The sequence below is a fragment of the Sus scrofa genome, chromosome 1, assembly GCF_054392235.1.
Source record: "Sus scrofa isolate SSC_HxYL_T2T_F1_AM1 chromosome 1, Sscrofa_HxYL_maternal_Yorkshire_Landrace_v2.0, whole genome shotgun sequence".
Classification (NCBI taxonomy): Eukaryota; Metazoa; Chordata; class Mammalia; order Artiodactyla; family Suidae; genus Sus; species Sus scrofa.
Window position 1 is genome coordinate 283,826,581 of NC_139383.1, and position 19,311 is coordinate 283,845,891.

The following is a 19,311-nucleotide window of genomic DNA, read 5'->3' on the forward strand; positions in this document are numbered from 1 at the left end:
AATGTCATGGATAGAAAGATGTTCTTCATAGCATCGCTCATTGTAAGAATTGGAAACAAAACACTATGGGCAAGTCCATTATTGGACGTGTCTATGGAGGAAATACTTTGTAGCCATTAAGAATGATTTTTGAACTGAACATTTGACCCTCTGGAAATATGCTTACAATATGTTCAGTGAAAAGAATCACGTTAAAAATACCATGTTATGATACTTAAAGAGAAGTTCTGCTTAAAATAGAATGCATTTATAGAAGACAGGTGTTTACAAATAGGCATGAAGGTTTTGAAAATTATGTGTCCATATATACATGTCTATCTCTGATTGGGGGAACCCTCTTCTTTTTCTGCATATCAGGAATTTCTTTGTGTAGTTCACAGGGAGCCGGTTGTCAAGAGCCCGGCTTCTGGAGTCGTACATGCTTATGTTCATATTCCAGCCCTGCTGCTTAGTGGCTGTGTGTCTTTGGGCAAGTTACTTAACCTCTCTGGACTTCCATGTCTCCTCTGTAATAGTTGGGTAAGAGCTGGACTCACCAGGCACCAGGGAGGATTCAGTGAGCTAATTCACAGGATGCGTCTCAGCACACAGGCTGGTACGTAGTAAGTGCTTAGAAAGTGTCAGTATCATTAATGTCATATATTCCTAAATGTATATATATATATCATTAATGTCATATATTCTTAAATGTGTATAGGTGTCTGTATATATATTCTTAAATGTATATATATACACACACACAATGTAATAAAGAAATAACTGATGTTGAGACCCAGTGCAGTGGGTTAAGGGTCTGGCATGGCTGCAGCTGTGGCATAGGTTGCAGGAGCAGCTCAGATTCGACCCCTCGTCCTGGAACTTCCATGTGCTGTGGGTACAGCCACCCCCCCCCAAAAAAAAAAAACCCCAGCTAATGTTGAGTAAAATTATTGCTCTCCTGAGTCAAACTAGAATTTGAGGACCTCACTGGAGCAAGACTGTCTGTCTGTCTGCCTCGCGTGAGGCCACCTGCTGGAGCACCAGCAGTTGTGTGTTCAGATCAGCAGGACCAGCTCCCGTTTGCTGAGGCTTTGCTCACAGCCAAATGAGGTGTTTCCCTCCCTGGCTTGGCTGGAGTCCCTCCATGATGGTTCTCGACTAGGAGAAAAGGTGGCGGGACAAGCCTCATTTTACAGATGGAGTAAGGGAGGCTTGGGACGGTGTTCCGAGAAGCCCCACGGCTGGTGAAGGGTGGAGCCAGGGTTCCAATCAGATCTGCTGGAGGTCAAGGGCCAAGGGCTTGGCTGAATTAGTCGCTGCAGAGTTCAGAGGAGGGAGGCGGTGGGGAAGGCTGGGTAAAGGCCAGAGCAGGCTCAGAAGGGGGCCTTGGATGTGATGAGTAAATACAGAACAGAGAGGCAGGGGCCTCAGGGGGGGTGGGGGTGGTGAGTCCTCCGTGTAGAGCAGAAAAGCTGGTGTCCAGACCCTTCCTTGATAATTGTGGCTAAATGCCGCATGGTTCCATGTGCTTCCTTTTCTAAGAAGGACTAAGGTCTATTGTCTGGTTGCCAACTATGGGGATTTTTTTAGGGTGACTGGAATTTAGGATTCTTGAACTAAAAATAGTGTATTCCTAGAGTTTGATCCCATGAAATATTTCCCTAAGAAATCTGATGTCCACGCAATCTTGCGAAACACCATCCGTGCCCGTGTCCATGTGGTGAGTTGGAATTCTGGCCCTGTTTTCAGTGCACATATAGCCTTGTCTTATGTTAGCTGTGGCTTTCAATGACTGCTCTGTCATCTTAAAAAAAGAGACTTTTGATGAGGGGAAACTTCAACTGTAGGCAAAGCAAGCAGAAGAGTATAATGAACTCCCATATTCTCATCACCCAGCATCACCAGGTATCTAAAAACGTCTGCTGTTCTTAGTTCGTCTATACCGCCTCCCACCCTCTGCTCCCCCACTCAACGATGATCGTTTTTCATGGTTCTTTTTGGGGGGGAGGTGACATTTACATGCACTGAAACGCACAAGTCTTCACTTTACCCTTTTGACAAACTGATCCACCCGCGGAACTCACATTCTCATCCCCATATAGTACATTTCTGTCTCCCCGGACAGTTCCTTTGATCTTTCTGTCCCCCAGACGACCTCTGTTCCGATTTTTTTTTTTTCACCTTTGATTAATTCTGCCAGTTCCAGAGGCTTCTGTAAATGGAACCATATCAGAGGTACTCGTCTGGGTCTGACCTCTTTTGGGCAGGACTTTGACAGCGGGATTTATCCATGGGGTTGCCCGTGTTGGCAGCTTGTTCTGTTTCCTTGCTGAGTAGTATTTGACTATTCGCATGTGCCCCAGTTGGTTTATTCATTCACCAGCTGACAGACGTCTGGCTTGTCTCCAGTTCTGGTCTGTTGTGAATACCACGGCTAGGAACATTCGCGCACAAGTCTTGGTGTGGACGTGTGTTTTCAGCTCCCTTGGGTAAATACCTAGGAGCGGAAAGACTGGCTTGTGTGGTAGGTGCAGGTTTTGCCTTTTGAGAAACTTCTGTTTGTCTTTCCCAAGCGATTGAACCATTTTTGCCTTCCCGACCACAGTGGATGAAAGTTTCAGTTGCGCTCTGTCCTCACCGGCATTTGGTGGAGTCGACTTTGAAATTTAACCCTGCTCTTTGTCAAGCGAGTTAATATAGGGATGCAGTTTCTGGGAGATTTTATGTTTGTGGGTCAGACTGATGTTGGACAGGCTGCTGCGTGGTCCCACATTTCATTTGCTCGGTTCTCTGTTTCTTGGACGTTCCAGAATTCCCTTCCCAGTGACAGTGGAGGTGGGTGGATGGAGGAGAGGTTCCTGGGGGGGGGGGTGGCGGGGGCAGGAGTCGTAGTCAGGAACAATCGAGAGCTGTGGTTCCGGGGACTAACTGGGGGTTTACCCCCAGCTCCATCTCTGTGCTCCCGCAGAGCTCTGGGTCCTGTTTGGAGCAGGCAGGGGGCCAAGTGGCCTGACCTCCCTCCTAGATCTGACGGCTGGCAGCCCCGGAAGCCGCTCCCCCACGCCTTCCTCTTTGTGGGGGTCTCTGAAGTCCTGGGCCCAGCTCCTCTCCCCTTCTGGTGGTGGCGCATCGTGCATGCGCTGCTTCAGCCCATGAAGGCCGCGTGCCTGGGGGTCCAAGCCTACCTGGGCTTCTCTCTCTTCCCTGCAGATATTGGCCCGGTGACCCTCACGGCGGACCCAGCGGTGTTTCAGAGGGAGCTGAGAGAACTCTACGTGCAGGTGGGCTGCTTGGCCCCGGCTGCTGGTGCCCTGGGCCCTTCTTCCCAGTCCCCCTAGAGGCTGAGGTTCTGCCTCCGCTGCCCGGGCCAAGGTGGCGCCTCCTTCCATGACCTGCCTCCCAGCTCTGCTTGGGGCCTGCTCCCAGCCTGGGGGGCCTGGAGAGCCTGTCCTTTTTCGAGCTCCTTCCTTTATTCAGTGGCCCAAGTACCTGTGGGAGTCCCTGCACCCAGCACATAGTAGGTGTTTTTACTTGACACACAGATGCGGGGGTGGAAGGAGGTGAGGGAAGATGCCAGAGGGGTCAGTTGAGACCCCCCCCCCCCCCACAAAACGCGGCCCAAGGTTGGGTCAGACGTCCCATGGCCACCTGGGCCTTTTGGCCACACTGAACACCCTAGTTCAGCATCAGTCTTCCCCCCGCCCCCAGCTTCCCTGAAGGCAGGGACCCCATGATGGGGTCTAAGTCACTGCCAGGTGTCCCAGAGCCCAAAACAGGGCCCAGGACAGAGAATGAATGAGTGACCCCGGGAGAGCAGCGTGGCCTGACGTGACCACGTGCACATCCTGCTTCTGGGGCTGGACGCGCAGACCTGGGGAGGCAGGGAGCTCCTGTCTGCGGGGCAGGGCGGGGAGGGCTGGGGTGTTTGTTTAGGATCCGTTTCAGGGCTGTTTACAGAGAGGATTTGCCGAGGCGGCTTTGAGTGTTTTCCTCTGCACCCCGCCCCCCATCTTCCGGCGACCCCACTACCCTCCATCCTCCACGCCTTGCCTAGCACGCGCCTTCTGCGGGATATCTGTTAGATGTCCCCGCGTTCCCATCCCTCCTCTCCCACTCGTAGCATTCATTGCTAAATAGTACTTAAATAATTGTGTTGCGAGCATTACTGTAAAGTCTGCCTCCCATCCAGATTCTGAGGGAGGGTCCGTGTCACTTGATTGAGGTAATGAGTGAGTGAGTGAATGAATGAATGAGTGACCGAATGCCTGAGTGAATGGATGAATGAGTGAGTGAGTGAGTGACCGAATGCGTGAGTGAATGGATGAGTGAGTGAGTGAGTGAGTGAATGAATGCGTGAGTGAATGGATGAGTGAGTGAGTGAGGAAGCAGGCTGAATGCCGCAGGTGTCTCAGGAAAGGGAGTGGCGGGGCCCCAGTCTGACCCCTGGACGGGTGGGACAGAGGCCACTCCAGGGGACTCCCACTTCCCATTGGTCTGGGGGGCGCCCCTGGGTGGGCCGCAGCCGCCGACACGCCCGGTCCTGCAGGGCGGCGGGGACTGCCCGGAGATGAGCGTGGGGGCCATCAAGGCGGCCGTGGAGGTCGCCAACCCCGGCTCCTTCATCTACGTCTTCTCGGACGCCCGCGCCAAGGACTACCACAAGAAGGAGGAGCTGCTGCGGCTCCTGCAGCTTAAACAGTCGCAGGTGAGCGACCACGAGGGGGTCCTGGGGAAGCTGGGGGCTCCGCGGGCAGCCCCGAGCCCCCACCCGGAGAGCCGAGCCCTACCCTCCTCTCGCCCCAGCCCGGGTCCAGCCTCCCCCAGCGCGCTGGCCGGCCCTCGGAGCGATCGAGCAAGCGAGCTGGGCTGTGAAGTCCAAGTGTGTTCTCATGCTCCGGCCGCCGGCTCCCTGGCGGGGCCCATCCTTGATAAGGACCTTCCAACCCCACTCCCTTCACACCCTGTCAGAGTGGGCGCCATCCTTCTTCCTCCTGGCCTTGCCTCTGCTCCCTGGCACCCTTCTTCCATCGTCTCAGGGCCTGGAGGATGTGCTGGGGCTTTGGCTTCTGGCTTTCACAGCACGAGGGGTGCGGGAGAGGGGGGACGGGCGGAGGGCCAGCCCGCGGGACCTCCTCGGGGAAGACCTCAGGGCTGGGACGCTCCTCCAAGTTTCTTCTAGCTCTGCGGCGGAGTCGATTTCCAGTCCCTGCCTTGGAGATTTAATAACGGCTCCCATTTATTGAGCACCTACTGTATTCCTGGCCCTGTGAGGGACACCTGACCCACATCCGTCCTGACCCCCACAGGGTGGGGACCCTTAATATTCCCATTTTACGGGTGCATCACCGGAGCCCAGAGAGAGGAAAGGGCTTTCTCCAGGTCCCTCCTCCCTGGTTTGGGCCCTGCCCTGTGCACCTGTAGAAAGTGGGGGGAAGCCACAAGCCAGCCGGCCTATCTCTCTTCTAGGTGGTGTTTGTGCTGACGGGAGACTGTGGTGACCGCACGCATCCTGGCTACCTGGCCTATGAGGAGATCGCTGCCACCAGCTCTGGGCAGGTGTTCCACCTGGACAAGCAGCAGGTGACCGAGGTGAGCCTGCCCTGACATCCTGCATCTCCAGGGGGCTCTGCCTGTGGGCTGGTTGCCGTCGCATATGAGCAGTGCTGCGTGCTCGCTCCATGGCAGGTGCCCAAAGCCTGATGTTCAGGACTTTCGGGCATCATCTGGCTGAACCCTCCCACTCACCCCAAAGGCAGGTGCTGTGGGTTTCTCAGTTTTGCAGGTAAAATGACTGGGGCTTGAAGGAGTACCTGGGTTTTAGGCTGAGTCCCTTGGCGGTCCAGGTTGGAAGACGGATCTAGCAAAGTTTTGCAGAGTGGTGGTCTGGGGGTAGCTTCTCCCCAGAGTCAGGGAACCCAAGGGTGAGTGGAGGAGCACGGGGTGGGGGGCATCAGATTTGGGTTGTGTTGCTGAGACAGAAAGTCCTGTTTGGGGACTTGGCAGGGAGGGCTTACTCGGCCCCGAGGCCTGACATGCAGGACCACCGTTGGCCCGGGGCTGGCCAGGGGTCTGTGTCCTCTTGGTCTTGGACCAGCTGCTTGCTCTTTTTCCCCTCGGGGCTCCCTCCGTTGCTCAGGTCGCTCCCTGCTTTCCCTCTGCCCCACATGTCCAGTCCTTCCCAGAACCAGAGGGATCCTTTCAGTGGCGTGTTGCTAAATGTTTGACAACCATCTCCCTGGAAAGAACAGGAATGCCCATTTCCATGGTGTAAATACTCCTACTTTGGCTGATTTCAAGCAGCCGGCATAAAGTCACAGAGCGTAGGAAGTGAGATTCACAATTGCCTCTCCTGGACCTGTATGAGGCTTTCTTAAGCCTCTGCATCCCATTGGATCCCCTAAAACAGATCCGACCAACAGGTCCCTCCCTGCTGTCCCCTGGAGAAGGTCCAGACCCTTTCGGGGCACCACCTCTCTGAACCCATGGCCCGTGTTCTCCCCCTTGCCTGCTTCCACCTCCCTGCAGGCCCCTCTGCTCTATCTCTTATGCCCCATGTCTTCTCTACCCCAGGGCCTTTGTTCTTGCAGTTTGTTTTTCCAGCTCCTTCCCCCTCCCCGACTCCTCATCGTCCTAGTCTTAGCTGCAATGCACCTCCCCAGTGAGCTCTTTCTCCATTTCCCATCAAGATTAAGTCTCCTGGGCGTTCCCATTGTGGCTCAGTGGAAATGAACCCAACTAGTACCCATGAGGATGCGGGATCGACCCCTGGCCTTGCTCAGTGAATTAAGGATCCAGCATTACCGTGAGCTGGGGTGTAGGTCACAGACGTAGCTCGGATCCTGCGTTGCTCTGGCTGTGGCGTAGGCCGGTGGCTGTAGCTCTCATTCCACCCCGATTTCACCACGGTGTGATTATTTAATGCCATTAGGCTCTGAGCTCCCTGAGGGCAGGCCCTTCAGGTCCTCTTCGCTGCCATACCCCCGGCACTTGGCAGCAGCCGCCAGCAGCTGCTTGGTAAGTTGCGGGTGAGTAGATGACATGGGGTCCCCTTGTGCCTGAGGAAGAGGAAGGCGAGAGCAGCGGCATCTCTGAGGCCACCTGGCCTCTAGCCAGCCTTGCTGTGCTTCCGGAAGAGGTTTGTGTGTGTTGTATCTCCAGAGCCGTGTTTAGGTTAGCGCCTGCGCTCCCTGTTGACAGATGGCATTTATGCGTCTCTGCGACACATTAGGATTTATTTTTCTGGCACGTCGGCCTGCTCTGGCACCAAGCCGCCCAAGCGCGGGTGGGAGGCATTTCAGAGTGGAGTGGTGGCTTGGTGCTTGTTTTTAGGGGTGTCCTCTCTGGACAGTTGCTGCAGAACTGGGTTCTTGCCAGGGGCACGTCAGATGTCAGGCAGCTGGGTGAGTCCTGACGGCGACAGATTGCTCTCCCTTGAGGCCTGGGGTGAACCCCCAGCTCCCGGCCATGGTGCCAGCCTTCTGCTGAGGGAGCCTGGCAGGGCGGCACACATCTGATGCGGGGGGACCTCGGATGCCCAGTCTTGGCTGGATCCTTCTCCTCCCCGGACAGAGCTCTCTTGTTCATTAGCCTAATGCCTTGTACCTGGCCCCTTCCAGATGTTCCAGATGTTTGGCAGACCAGAGAAAGGGGCAGTCAGGGTAGTCATCCCCCCAGGAGAGGAAACGGTGACTTTGCCCGAGCCCGGGGGGCTCCAGCCGGGAGAAGCCGCTCAAGTCCCCAAACCGTGCATGTGTAGTTGGTCCGTTTACCTTTTCAAAGCACGTCCTGCATGGCAGGAGTGGCATATTCTGTGGTCTCGCTTCCTTTTGTTCATTGAGCACCTGCCATGCGCTGGTGCACCTTTAGGTGCTAGGCGGGAGATCCATCAAGGGAATGATCCATCCACCCAGCATCCGTCAAGCTTAGGTCTCAGGGGTTCCGGGCTTTTAGCTTTTTCCAACTTGGAGTTTCTCGAATAACTGAAAGAGGATCCCCTGCCCGTGGCAGGGTAATACGCAGCTTTTGCCAACTTTCAGCAGATGGGGAGGCAGGCAACATGGCCCCTCGGACCTGTCCCAGATGTGTGCATTTGTTTTTGCTTTTGCTTTTGCTTTTTAAGATCACACCCATTGCATATGGAAGTTTCCAGGCTAGGGGTCGAATCAGAGCTACAGCTGCCAGCCTATACCACAGCCACAGCAGCACCAGATCCAAGCTGTGTCTGTGACCTGCACCATGGCTCATGGCAATGCCGGATCCTTAACCCACTGAGCCAGGCCAGGGATTGAATCCAAGTCCTCAAGGATACTCGTCGGGGTCTTAATCCTCTGAGCCACAATGGGAACTCCCGAGGTGTGCGTTTATTTATTTATTTATTTATTTATTTATTTTTGTCTTTTTCTAGGGCTGCACCTGCGGCATATGGAGGTTCCCAGGCTAGGGGTCTAGTCGGAGCTGCAGCCACCGGCCTATGCTAGAGCCACAGCAATGCCAGATCCAAGCTGTGTCTGCGACCTACACCACAGCCCACAGCAACGCCAGATCCTCAACCCACTGAGCAAGGCCAAGGATCGAACCCGCAACCTCAAGGTTCCTAGTTGGATTCGTTAACCTCTGAGCCACCACAGGAACTCCCTGAGGTGTGCGTTTTTAATTAAGACTTAGCTAGGTCCAAGCACTCACTTGCCCCAGCCCCTTCTCCACCCAGGCTTTCCCCCAGCTTAGCCCCAGCTCAGCATCCCATCACCAGCTCCATTAGAATGGTCAGAATTGCTGGGGAGTTCCCATCGTGCCTCAGTGGTTAACGAACCCGACTAGTATCCATGAGGGTGCGGGTTCGATCCCTGGCCTTGCTTAGTGGGTTAAGGATCCGGCGTTGCCGTGAGCTGTGGTATAGGACACAGATGCGGCTCGGATCCCGAGTTGCTGTGGCTGCGGTGTAGGCCGGCAGCTCTAGCTCTGATTAGACCCCTACCTTGGGAACCTCCACATTGCCACAGTGTGGCCCTAAAAAGACAAAAGACAAAAACAAACAAAGAAAAAAAAGAGTTGATGGGAAAACCCATCATCCCGCAGTCCTCTCAGTCCTGAGAAGTCCTATTCCGGGGGCTTAGATGCTTTCCCAGTCCAGCAGGTGCACACACGACAGATTGTCCAGAATCTGGGCATTAACCAGGAGAAAGGTGACGGGGGAAGGTGAGCTGGCTCCCAAGGCAGCAGTGGGAGAGGGGAGCAGAGGTCTGACCTGGTGGTGCCGACGAACAGACCAGGAAGCCCAGGCCCTAGAGATGACCTCATCCTGGACCCTTCCCACAGGAGGCAGGGTGGTGAGGGGTTAAGGTCAGGTGCTGGCTTCAGATCCCAGCTCTGCTACCTGCCCATGGGGTGACCTGGAGCCCAGCCCTGAACCTGTCTGGGCCTCTGTCTCCTCGCGTTGCAGCTGGGTTCCGAGGGCCACTGCCTGGGGAGCTGGGAGGGAGACCACTGCACCAGGCTGGTCATCGGGGTTCCCTGGGTGGCGATGTGATTACAGGGCAGGTCCCGCCGGAAGGGTCGTTGGCCTTCTGTCCCATCTCAGCCCTCTCCGGGGCATCATTTCTCCTTCCCTGCTCTTTGAGTTGGAGCACAGAATACACCCCCTCCCCGCCCCCCCCAGTTCCTGCCAAGCCCCCTGAAAAGCAAGAGTTCTCCCTGGAAAAGGCTCTCAGGAAGGAAGAGCCAAGGTCATTGCCCCGAGATGCCCAGCTGGCCCAGGCACTGCTCTCTCGCCATCACTGCCCGCTGAGCTTCCTGACATAGGAATCCTGCCCTCAGTTTTATTTCTTTTGTGTGGGTGTCTTTTTAGGGCCACACCCATGGCACATGGAAGTTTCCAGGCTAGGGGGCAAATCAAAGCTGCGGCTACCAGATGCCACAGCCACAGCAACTCTGGATCCTTAACCCACTGAGCAAGGCCAGGGATCAAACCCGTGTCCTTGTGGGTACTAGTCGGGTTCGGTACCGCAGAGCCATGATGGGAACTCCCTGCCCTCAGTTTTCTGATCCATGGCTGCTGAGGCCCATTCAGCCACTGGCTTCCCCTCCCCGCTTCCTCAGTCACCCTGGCTGTCAGAGGTCCTGGGAGGAGCCTTGGGGATGATTTATCTGAACGGCTGAGTGGCCACCATCTGGCCGGGGTAGCAGCCAGATTCTCTCATTCCTTCCTCATCAGCGACAGAGAGATGAGCCCCAGTGCAGCGCATTGCTGGCTTCCAGGCCCCCCCGGTCCGGCTAACATCTGGAAGCTATTACCTACGCAAATAAACATTAAGTTTGCCTGATGAGGCTCTCTGCTCAGAAGTCTCCCTAGATTCTTCTCTGAGCCCCGGGAGCCATCACTGGGTCCAGCGGCTTTGCCCCCAGGCCTGGGCCTGCAGGGGTCTGGCCTGACTGTGGGCATAGAGGGTCAGCACCTCCAGCTCCCACGTGGCAATGTGCTTACAGCGCAGGCCTTAGGGACAGGCCACCTCTTGACGGGGTCGCTGGCCTTCAGTCCCATATCGGCCCTCTCCATGGGTCAGCAGCCTGGACCTCTGGGCATCTTCTCTCCATTAAAACATCCTGCAAAGAGCTTGTAATGACAGTTGAAACACAGTAGCGAGTGTGGCTTGTCTGGGTAATTGTCAGCCGGTGCTGCCACCCAGCCTTCTGGCAGCCTTGCTCCGTTATGATTTCTTCCTGACCCCTGACCAGGCCGGGCCCCAAGGGGGGACGACAGTGGGCACAGAGCTGTTGCTTTGCGGTGGGGCGGGGGGAGTTGCCTTGCACGGCCCGCTTCCGTCGGCCCCTCCAGCTGGGAGCCGCGGCTGCTGCTCACTTCCAACCCCCTGCTCTCCCCACCGCAATGGACAGAGAATTGTCTCCATTTCTTGACCAGGACAAGGTGGGATCTTTTGAAAAGAGAAGCATTACTTAGAAAGTTAGGCAAAACAAAAGAATGAAGAGGCCCCGAGTCTAAAAAGAGATGAGTTTTCAGACCACTGAATTCTTCTCCTGTGATAACTGAAATTGAGCTGTACAATCTGGGCTCATGTTCCAGCTCAGTCTGAACAAAAGGTATTCATTTCCCACATCACAGCCAGTTCTTCCAGTTCCCTCCTGTTCCCTTTCCCTTCCGTGGGAGATCCCATGGTAGGCAGAGCTGGAGGACTGTGATTTAGGGCAAGGGAGCCTGCCAGACACCACTGCCTAATTCCCTATCCATGGCAGACATTCCTAATCAATCCCAGACCTTTTTCTAATTGAGGCTGAATGTGGCCATGCATTTCTCCAAACAGTATTCCAGGGAGCCAGTTGCAGTTGACTAGAGTTGGCAAGGAGCAGGATACCACTATGGTTACTCAAGTATGAAAGTCATGGCATACTTAGTTGTTCCTTCTAAATGCCTTTTCCTTAAAAATTAAGATGAAAAGTATCAAAGATAGAGAAAAGGGGGAAAAAAAATGTACCTGCCAGATCCAGCAGTTCATGTTTTTACTCCACCGATGACATCTCTCTTTTTCTATATCTTTTGTTGAATCATGATGCTTTATCTGTAAATAATTCAGCATGGGTTTAAAAAGGAGGTTGATTCCGGGAGTTCCTTTGGTGGCTCAGTGGTTAACAAACCCGACCAGGATTCATGAGGCTGCAGGTTTGATCCCTGGCGTCGCTCAGTGGGTTAAGGATCGGGTGTTGCGGTGAGCTGTGGTGTAGGTCAGACGCAGCTGGGATCCTGCTTTGCTGTGGCTGTGGTGCAGGCCGGCAGCTGTAGCTCTGATTGGACCCCTAGCCCGGGAACTTCCATATGTCACGGGTGTGGCCAGAAAAAGAGAAAATTAAATAAAAAAGAAAAAAGCGGTAGATTCCAGCATAACCCAGAGCATCCTAATAACCCTAATAAAATGACTAGGACTTTGCTCGTATCATCCGATGCCAAGTCCATATTGCGATTTCCCTGTTCGCCCACAAAAATGTCAAAGCAGGACTGAGGCAAGGACTGTGCATTTCACTTGGTCGTTATGTCTGTGAAGTCTCCTTAACTCTGGAGCAGTCCGGCCTTTTTTTTCATGTCACTAACTTGTTGGAAAGGCATTGGTTGTATGGTGTCCCGGGGTCTGGAGTCATCTGATTGTTTCCTTATGGGGGTCAATAAATTGTTCCTTTATCCTTTACCCATATTCCTTTATTCCTTCGCAACTGGAAGTGAGCTCTCGCCGACTGATCAGATCGAGGCTGACATTTTTGGCAGGAGTATTTCATTGTTGGTGCTGTGTGTATTTTCTGTTGCATCATACCAGGAGGCAAATGATATCTGTCTTCCTATTACGGATGATAAGTTTGATTATCAGGTTCAGCGGGCGACAGCCAGCTCGGGCGTTGTAAGCCATTATTTTTCCCTTTCTGACTCAGGGGGCCTGTGGGGGTCACTCTGAGGCTCTGTGTGGACCCCCAGTTTCCTAGCAACCTTTCATCCTGTTTTCAGCATCCACTGAGGATGCTTGCCGGAAATGATTATTTAATTAGGAGTTGCAAAATGTTGATTTCCTAATTGCATCGTCCCTTCCATATTTATGAATGAGCATTCTTCCATGAAGAAGGGATTTTGCATGACTAGTATCCATGAGGCTTCGGGTTCGATCCCTGGCCTCGTTCAGTGGGTTAAGGATCCAGTGTTATTGTGAGCTGTGGTGTAGATTGCAGACATGGCTCGGATCCAGCATTGCTGTCTGTGGCTGTGGTGAAGGCCGGTGGCTGCATCTCCAATTCGACCCCTAGCCTGGGAACCTCCATATGCTGCGGGTGTGGCCCACATAAACCAAACGAACAAACAAGGAGAACTTTTGCTTATCGAAAGGGTTGATTTGGTTCCTTTGCAGCACAATTCCTGTTGAAAAGTAAGGATGACACTTAATGCGTTCTCTTTAATGAAGACATTGTGGGAGTTCCCACTGTGGCTCAGTAGCAATGAATCCGGCTAGTATCCATGAGGATGCAGGTTCCATCCCTGGCCCCACCCAGGGGGTTAAGGATCTGGTGAAGGTGCAGCTGTGGTGTAGGTCCCAGACGCAGCTCGGATCTGGTGTCGCTGTGGCTGTGTTATAGGCCGGCAGCTGCAGCTCCTTTTCGACCTCTGGCCTGGGAACTTCCATGTGCCACGGGTGCAACCCTACAAAGAAAAAAGTTACCTTCGTTGGTGCCAGGTGAGGTTTTATTGCTCTGAATCCTGCTTTTCTTTTTTGAGTATTATTGTGGGTGCATAGATTACATCATTCAATGTCTTTCAGTTAATTTTTTCTTTTTTTTCGTCTTTTTGCCATTTCTTGGGCCGCTCTCGCGGCATATGGAGGTTCCCAGGCTAGGGGTCCAATTGGAGCTGTAGCTGCCAGCCTATGCCAGAGCCACAGCAACGCGGGATCCGAGCCGAGTCTGCAACCTACACCACAGCTCACGGCTACGCTGGATCCTCAATCCACTGAGCAAGGCCAGGGATCGAACCCGAAACCCCATGGTTCCTAGTCGGATTCACTAACCACTGAGCCATGACGGGAACTCCTGTCTTTCAGTTGATTATCATCATTCTTTTGGGGGCTCAAGTTGTCCCCAGTATAGCTGATGGGAGCTCCTTTCAGCTGGTTCCTTTCTCCTTTTGCTATGTCCCCATCGTCTTTGAGACCTTCCTTGCTTTATGGAATTACCAGTAGCTCCAGGCTTTCTGTAAATTGCCTTGCCCTAGACCTGGGATTAGCCATTTCTCTAAAGAACCCTAATAGAAAATGGTATTTGGTAACTCCTAGGTTCTAAATTCACTTGGAGTGAATTTATATATAAATAAAATGCTTGCAGCTTTCTCTTACGCTCGGCTGTAAGAGAAAATCTTGGTTAAGAAAACATTAATATATTTACTTCTTTTTTTTAGCCTCCGAGAGACATAACGTGGTTTCACAATCACGGTGCTAGTTCCGCCAACTTGCAGCTTACTAAATAAAGATTCCTTTGCACTCTTTTTGTCCTCAGGGTGCTTCCCGCTGAAAAAGACCTGTTGATCCCCTAGGTTCCAGAATCATGTAGAATTATTCTTTTCTCTCAAATTGGTGTTTATGGTACCAATTTGTTGTATGGTCAGTTCGTGTTTCTTTCTTTCTTTCTTTCTTTTTTTTTTTTTTTTTACGGCTGAACCTGCAGCATATGGAAGTTCCCAGGCTAAGGGTTAAATTGGAGCTGCAGCTGCCGCCCTGTGCCGCAGCCACAGCAACTCCAGTTCTGAGCCGGGTCTGCGACCTACACTGCAGCTCTTGGCAACGCTGGATCCTTAACCCACGGATTGAAGCCAGGGATTGAACCCACATCCTCATGGTTACTAGTCAGGTTCTTAACCCACCGAGCCATGATGGGAACTCCTTGAGTTTCATTTTGATTCAGTTTTCGTGTTTGCACAGGATACTTCTGGATGTAACTTAGCCTGGAAAGAGATGGTTCAGGCTGGAGGGGCCCCCTCCTCTCCCTCTTTCCTAGTTTTTACTGGATGCCTTGGCTATCGCTGAAGGGGAGGTGCGGGGTGGCCTCAGGTGACCTGGAAAGCCTGTATGCTGCCTTAAAACCCATCAGGGGACTGGGTTCTATACACAGCTGGAGGCCTGTTAGGGACCCACCTCCTGTGGGTCAGACACAAGCGAGACATCTTGGGCACCTGCCGGCATCAGCTTCTCACACCTGCCTCCCAGGTGCTGAAGTGGGTGGAGTCAGCCATCCAGGCCTCCAGGGTGCACCTGCTGTCCACGGACCACGAGGAGGGCGGTGAGCACACGTGGAAGATCCCCTTCGATCCCAGCCTGCAGGAGGTCACCATCTCCCTGAGTGGCCCAGGCCCTGAGATCGAGATCCGAGACCCGCTGGGTATGTGCGCCCCCGGGCTGGCCTCCCCCTTGGCCTGAGACCGAGCAGGGGTCCAAGATGGGACAGAGGAGAGAGGCCCAGGGCGGTCACGGGGATGGACACGAGGCTCCGGGAGCCAGGGGGTAGGGGGGATGCGGAGCAAAGGGTAGAGAGGATGCCCACGGTGGGCAAGGAGTCAGGGAGGCCGTTAGCAGCCTGGCAAGGTGAATTAGAATAATGCCAGTCCCAGGGCTGCGGAGGTCATATGGCGTCCTCCCTGCGGTGGTCTGATGAGTGGATCGGGGCAAGAACCAGTGGCACACCGCAGAGCTGGGGAGCTGGGGAGCTGGGGCTCTGGAAAGTGGAGCGACTTGCCTGGGTCATGAAGGGTCCGTGTGATTTGGATCCAGCCGCCTGGCCCCGAGGTGCTCCAAGGATACTCCGAGTAGTTAAGACTAGAGGCCAGGGGTACAGCGCACAGCGCACACCTGGGGGTCGGGGGGTGAGGATGGAGTCCAGGATGAGGTAGGGGCCTGGGTACCACCGAGGCCTCTTGTCGGTTCCTCTAGGAAGCCTAAGGCTGGTGTTTGGAGGGCTGTGGGTTCCCAGGACAGGGCCGGGCCGCTGTCATCCCCAGCAAAGGGTCAGGGACTGAGCCGTCCTTGGGGTTTCCACAGGGAGGATCCTGCAGAAAGACGAGGGCCTCAACGTGCTCCTCAGCATCCCTGACTCAGCCAAGGTCGTGGCCTTTAAGCCTGAGCATCCCGGGCTGTGGTCCATCAAGGTAGGGGGCCTTGGGTTCCCCGGGCTGGGGAGGCCAGCTTCACCAGCCGAGATACCATCTCTCTCCGGCTTGGGCCACTGGGAAGCTAAGGGCATCCTTGATAAGATGTGGGCATATCAACAGAAGTAAGGGGTCAAGCACAGAGGAGGTGTATTCTGCTTTGCACAAGTGAGAGGGAGCGGAGTGGTTTAGGGTTAATTGGGGAACTTCTAAGAAGGACTTGGAGAAACGACTTGAGGGTCCAGAGGTGGGCGGCTGAGCCGGCTGGTGGTTCAGCACTCTGTCCTGTGAAGAAGGCACAAAAGAAGCAGGGGTGACCTTGGCTGAGGGACAGGACTGGCATGGGGAGCAGGGTCTGCTCTAATCTGCAAGGTGCTGGGGGGCTGGGGATGGGGACAGGCTGGGCTCCCAACAGAGTGTCTTGGGATGGGGCAGGCTGCTGCCTCGGGAGGATATAGCTCTCGCTGATCAGGCAAACATTTATGGAGCCCCTCCTGGGCGCCCAGCACGGTGCTGGGAGCTGCAGGCCAAGTGCAACGCTGCTAGCCTTCAAACTCCGAGCATCTTTGAGCCAAGAGCTCTCAGGCCCACGGGGAAGGCATGGCAGGGGTTAGATGTTCAGGGGGGGACGGATGGGGCCTGTGGGTATTGGGCAGGGGGCGTGGGAAGGGCAGGGCAGCTTCCAGAGTCCTTCTCCAGACAGCGCTGTCTCTGGGTTTCTTCCCCTTCATTTGGGGAGCATCACGCAGGGCCCCCAGGGAGCAGATGCGGTGCCCACAGGTCTGCAGAGGCGGGAAAATTCCAGCAGCTGGCTCCGGGCCGGGTCAGGTCAGCCGCCTCCGGCTGGGGCTGGGGTACTGGAGTCGGACGCCCATGGTGACATGGGCCTGGGGCTGTGTCAGGTCTATAGCAGCGGCCGCCACTCGGTCAGGATCACTGGCATCAGCAGCATCGACTTCCGAGCCGGCTTCTCCACTCAGCCCTCCCTGGACCTCAACCACACCATCGAGTGGCCCCTGCAAGGTACAGTGCCCTTGGCCCTGGGGTGATGCGGGGCCGCCATCTGCAGAGGTGGGGCTTGACTTTGGGAAGTGGGGGGACCTCTGGGGGGCAGCTGGCCCATGGCTGTGGGATGGGTCCTGCAGAGGCTGGGTCCAGCCTCTCTCACACCACAGTGAACTGAGCTCCGGGCCAGCACCCTCGCTGTCAGCTCCAGCCCAGGTGACATGGGACCATTTACTTTAGATCGTCCTTCCTGCCCCCAAGGTCTCCAGGACCTCATGCCATCCCTCTGACTCCTACGTTCACATCTTCCCCTTTGTTTTTGTCAAGATTTGTATGTCTAGGAGTTCCCACTGTGGCTCAGAGGGTTAAGAACCCAAATCGCATCCTGGAGGATGGGGGTTCAATCCCTGGCCCCGCTCAGTGGGTTAAGGACCCGGCATTGCCGCAAGCTGCAGTGCGGGTTGTGGCTTGGGTCCCACATTGCTGGGGCTGTGGCGTCGTAGTTCGCAGCCACAGCTCCAATTCAGCCCCTAGCCTGGGAACCTGCATATGCTGCAAGTGCAGCAGTAAAAAAGGAGAAAAAAAAAAAAAAAAGTCTTGTCTCTCTAGAACCCTACTTCTTAATCTTTCCAGCAAATGTCAGGCTAGTTGAATACACCCACAGGGGCTTGAGTTGATTGCTCACCTGAAGAGGGGCGCAGTGTCCCACTCTAAGAGAATGAGTGTCCTGATGGACCTTGATAGACCCCAGAGACTGAGAGGGGGTTGGTAGCCTGGGGGGATGTTGAGGTTGGAGGCACAGGATTAGTTTCTGATTAGAAGCTGCCCAGTGGGGTCTGAGGTTACCTACATGTCCCATCGTGGTTCCATCTGGAGAAGCCTGGACCCCAGAGCAGGCAGGGGCTTCTGGCTGAGGTTGCCAAAGCTCCCTGCCAGAAAATGCCATCCTAGAGTTTCCACTGTGGCTCAGCAAGCTAAGAATTCGGTGTTGGAGTTCCCATCAGGCTGCAGCAGAAACGAGTCTGACTAGTATCCATGAGGTTGCAGGTGCGATCCCTGGCCTTGTTCAGTGGGTTAAGGACCCAGTGTTTTCATGAGCTGTGGTGTAGGATGGCAGCTGTAGCTCTGATGGGACCCCTAGCCTGGGACTCTCCATATACTATGGATGCGGCCCTAAAAAAAAGCAAAAAGGATCTGGTGTTGTCTCTGAGACGGCGAGGGTTTGATCCTCTGCCCCGCACAGTGAGTTAAGGAACGGGTGTCGCTGCAGCTGTGGCATAGGTAGCAGCTGAGGCTCGAATTTGATCCCTGGCCTCGAACTCCATGTGCCACAGGTGCAGCTATGAAAAAGAAAAAAGAAAAAAGATAGTCTGATAGCCAGGCCAGGGCTCCTAATTTTAGTTTGGAAAGTGTGGTTTCTTGCCATGGACATTCAGAGGATTTTCCTGGACCAGCTGAGCAGAGGGGTGGGGAGGGGGTCTAGACCAAGTCAGGCTAACTCTGGACCCCCGAATAGTGGTGTGTGCCAGACCCTCGGAGCTTTCCTTTGAGTCCGTATCTCCTCTAATGTTTGCCATTCTTGTCACCTCTGTGGGTTTCCTGGCCAGGATCAGCAGTAAATTATCTTCCAAATGAAAAGGGGTGACCACATGTGACCCTCTTTGGTTTTTACTTTTGATAAAGATGTGGATCCAAGACGTTAAAAAAGATGGAGTTCCTTGGAGTTCCCATCGTGGCGCAGTGGTTGACGAATCTGATTAGGAACCATGAGGTTGTGGGTTCGATCCCTGTCCTCACTCAGTGGGTTAAGGATCCGGTGTTGCCGTGAGCTGTGGTGTAGGTCGCAGACGCGGCTCGGATCCCGCATTGCTATGGCTCTGGCGTAGGCCGGTGGCTACAGCTCCGATTCGACCCCTAGCCTGGGAACCTCCATATGCCACAGGAGCGGCCCTAGAAAAGGCAAAAAAACAAAAACAAAACAAAATAAAAAAAAAAGATGGAGTTCCTGTTGTGGCTCAGTGGTAATGAACCTGACTAGTATCCATGAGGACTTAGGTTCGATCCCTGGCCTTGCTCAGTGGTTAAAAGATCTGGGTGTTGCTGTGAGCTGTGGTGTAGATCAAAAATGTGGCTCGGGTCTGGTGTTGCTGTGGCTGTGGTGTAGGCTGGTGGCTACAGCTCTGATTTGACCCCTAGCCTCAGAACCTCCATATGCTGCGGGTGCAGCCCTAAAAGACGAAAGAGAGAGAGAGGAGTTCCCACTGTGGTGCAGTGGGTTAAGGATCCAGTGTTGCTGCAGCTGAGGCATAGGTTACAGCTACAGCTCAGATTCAATCCCTGGCCTGGGAACTTCCATATAGGCCACAGGTGTGGCCAAAAAAGAAACAACAGTTTTAAAAAATGTTTAAAAGGGAGGGAAACAGCAGGGAAATTTCAAATGATAAATAGCGACTGGTACTTGGCCTCAGTGCCAGGGGCACCAGGGGATAGGGGCGGCTGCAGCTGACTGGGCAGTGGGGCCTGGGCCAGAGGGACAGCTGTGATATGCCGTTGGCTAATTGTTGCAACATGGGAATCGATCCCAGCGCTGACACACCTGATTTTTTAAAGGAATCTGGGCTTCCAGATTTGCATGTGCCCTTTCTGGATGG

The 19,311-nt window shown here is 54.2% G+C and overlaps 1 protein-coding gene across 6 annotated transcripts in view; it reads left to right on the top strand.

The window, feature by feature from the left end:
• Positions 1–19,311, top strand: part of HMCN2 (hemicentin 2) — a 160,893-nt gene that overhangs the window by 15,912 nt on the left and 125,670 nt on the right. For all 6 annotated transcript variants that reach the window (XM_084998456.1, XM_084998477.1, XM_084998460.1 and 3 more), the window contains exons 2-7: positions 3,190–3,260; positions 4,526–4,684; positions 5,446–5,568; positions 14,721–14,892; positions 15,549–15,655; positions 16,558–16,678. In XM_084998456.1, the coding sequence (XP_084854582.1) occupies positions 3,190–3,260; positions 4,526–4,684; positions 5,446–5,568; positions 14,721–14,892; positions 15,549–15,655; positions 16,558–16,678 (753 nt within the window). The remainder of the gene's footprint in view (positions 1–3,189; positions 3,261–4,525; positions 4,685–5,445; positions 5,569–14,720; positions 14,893–15,548; positions 15,656–16,557; positions 16,679–19,311) is intronic.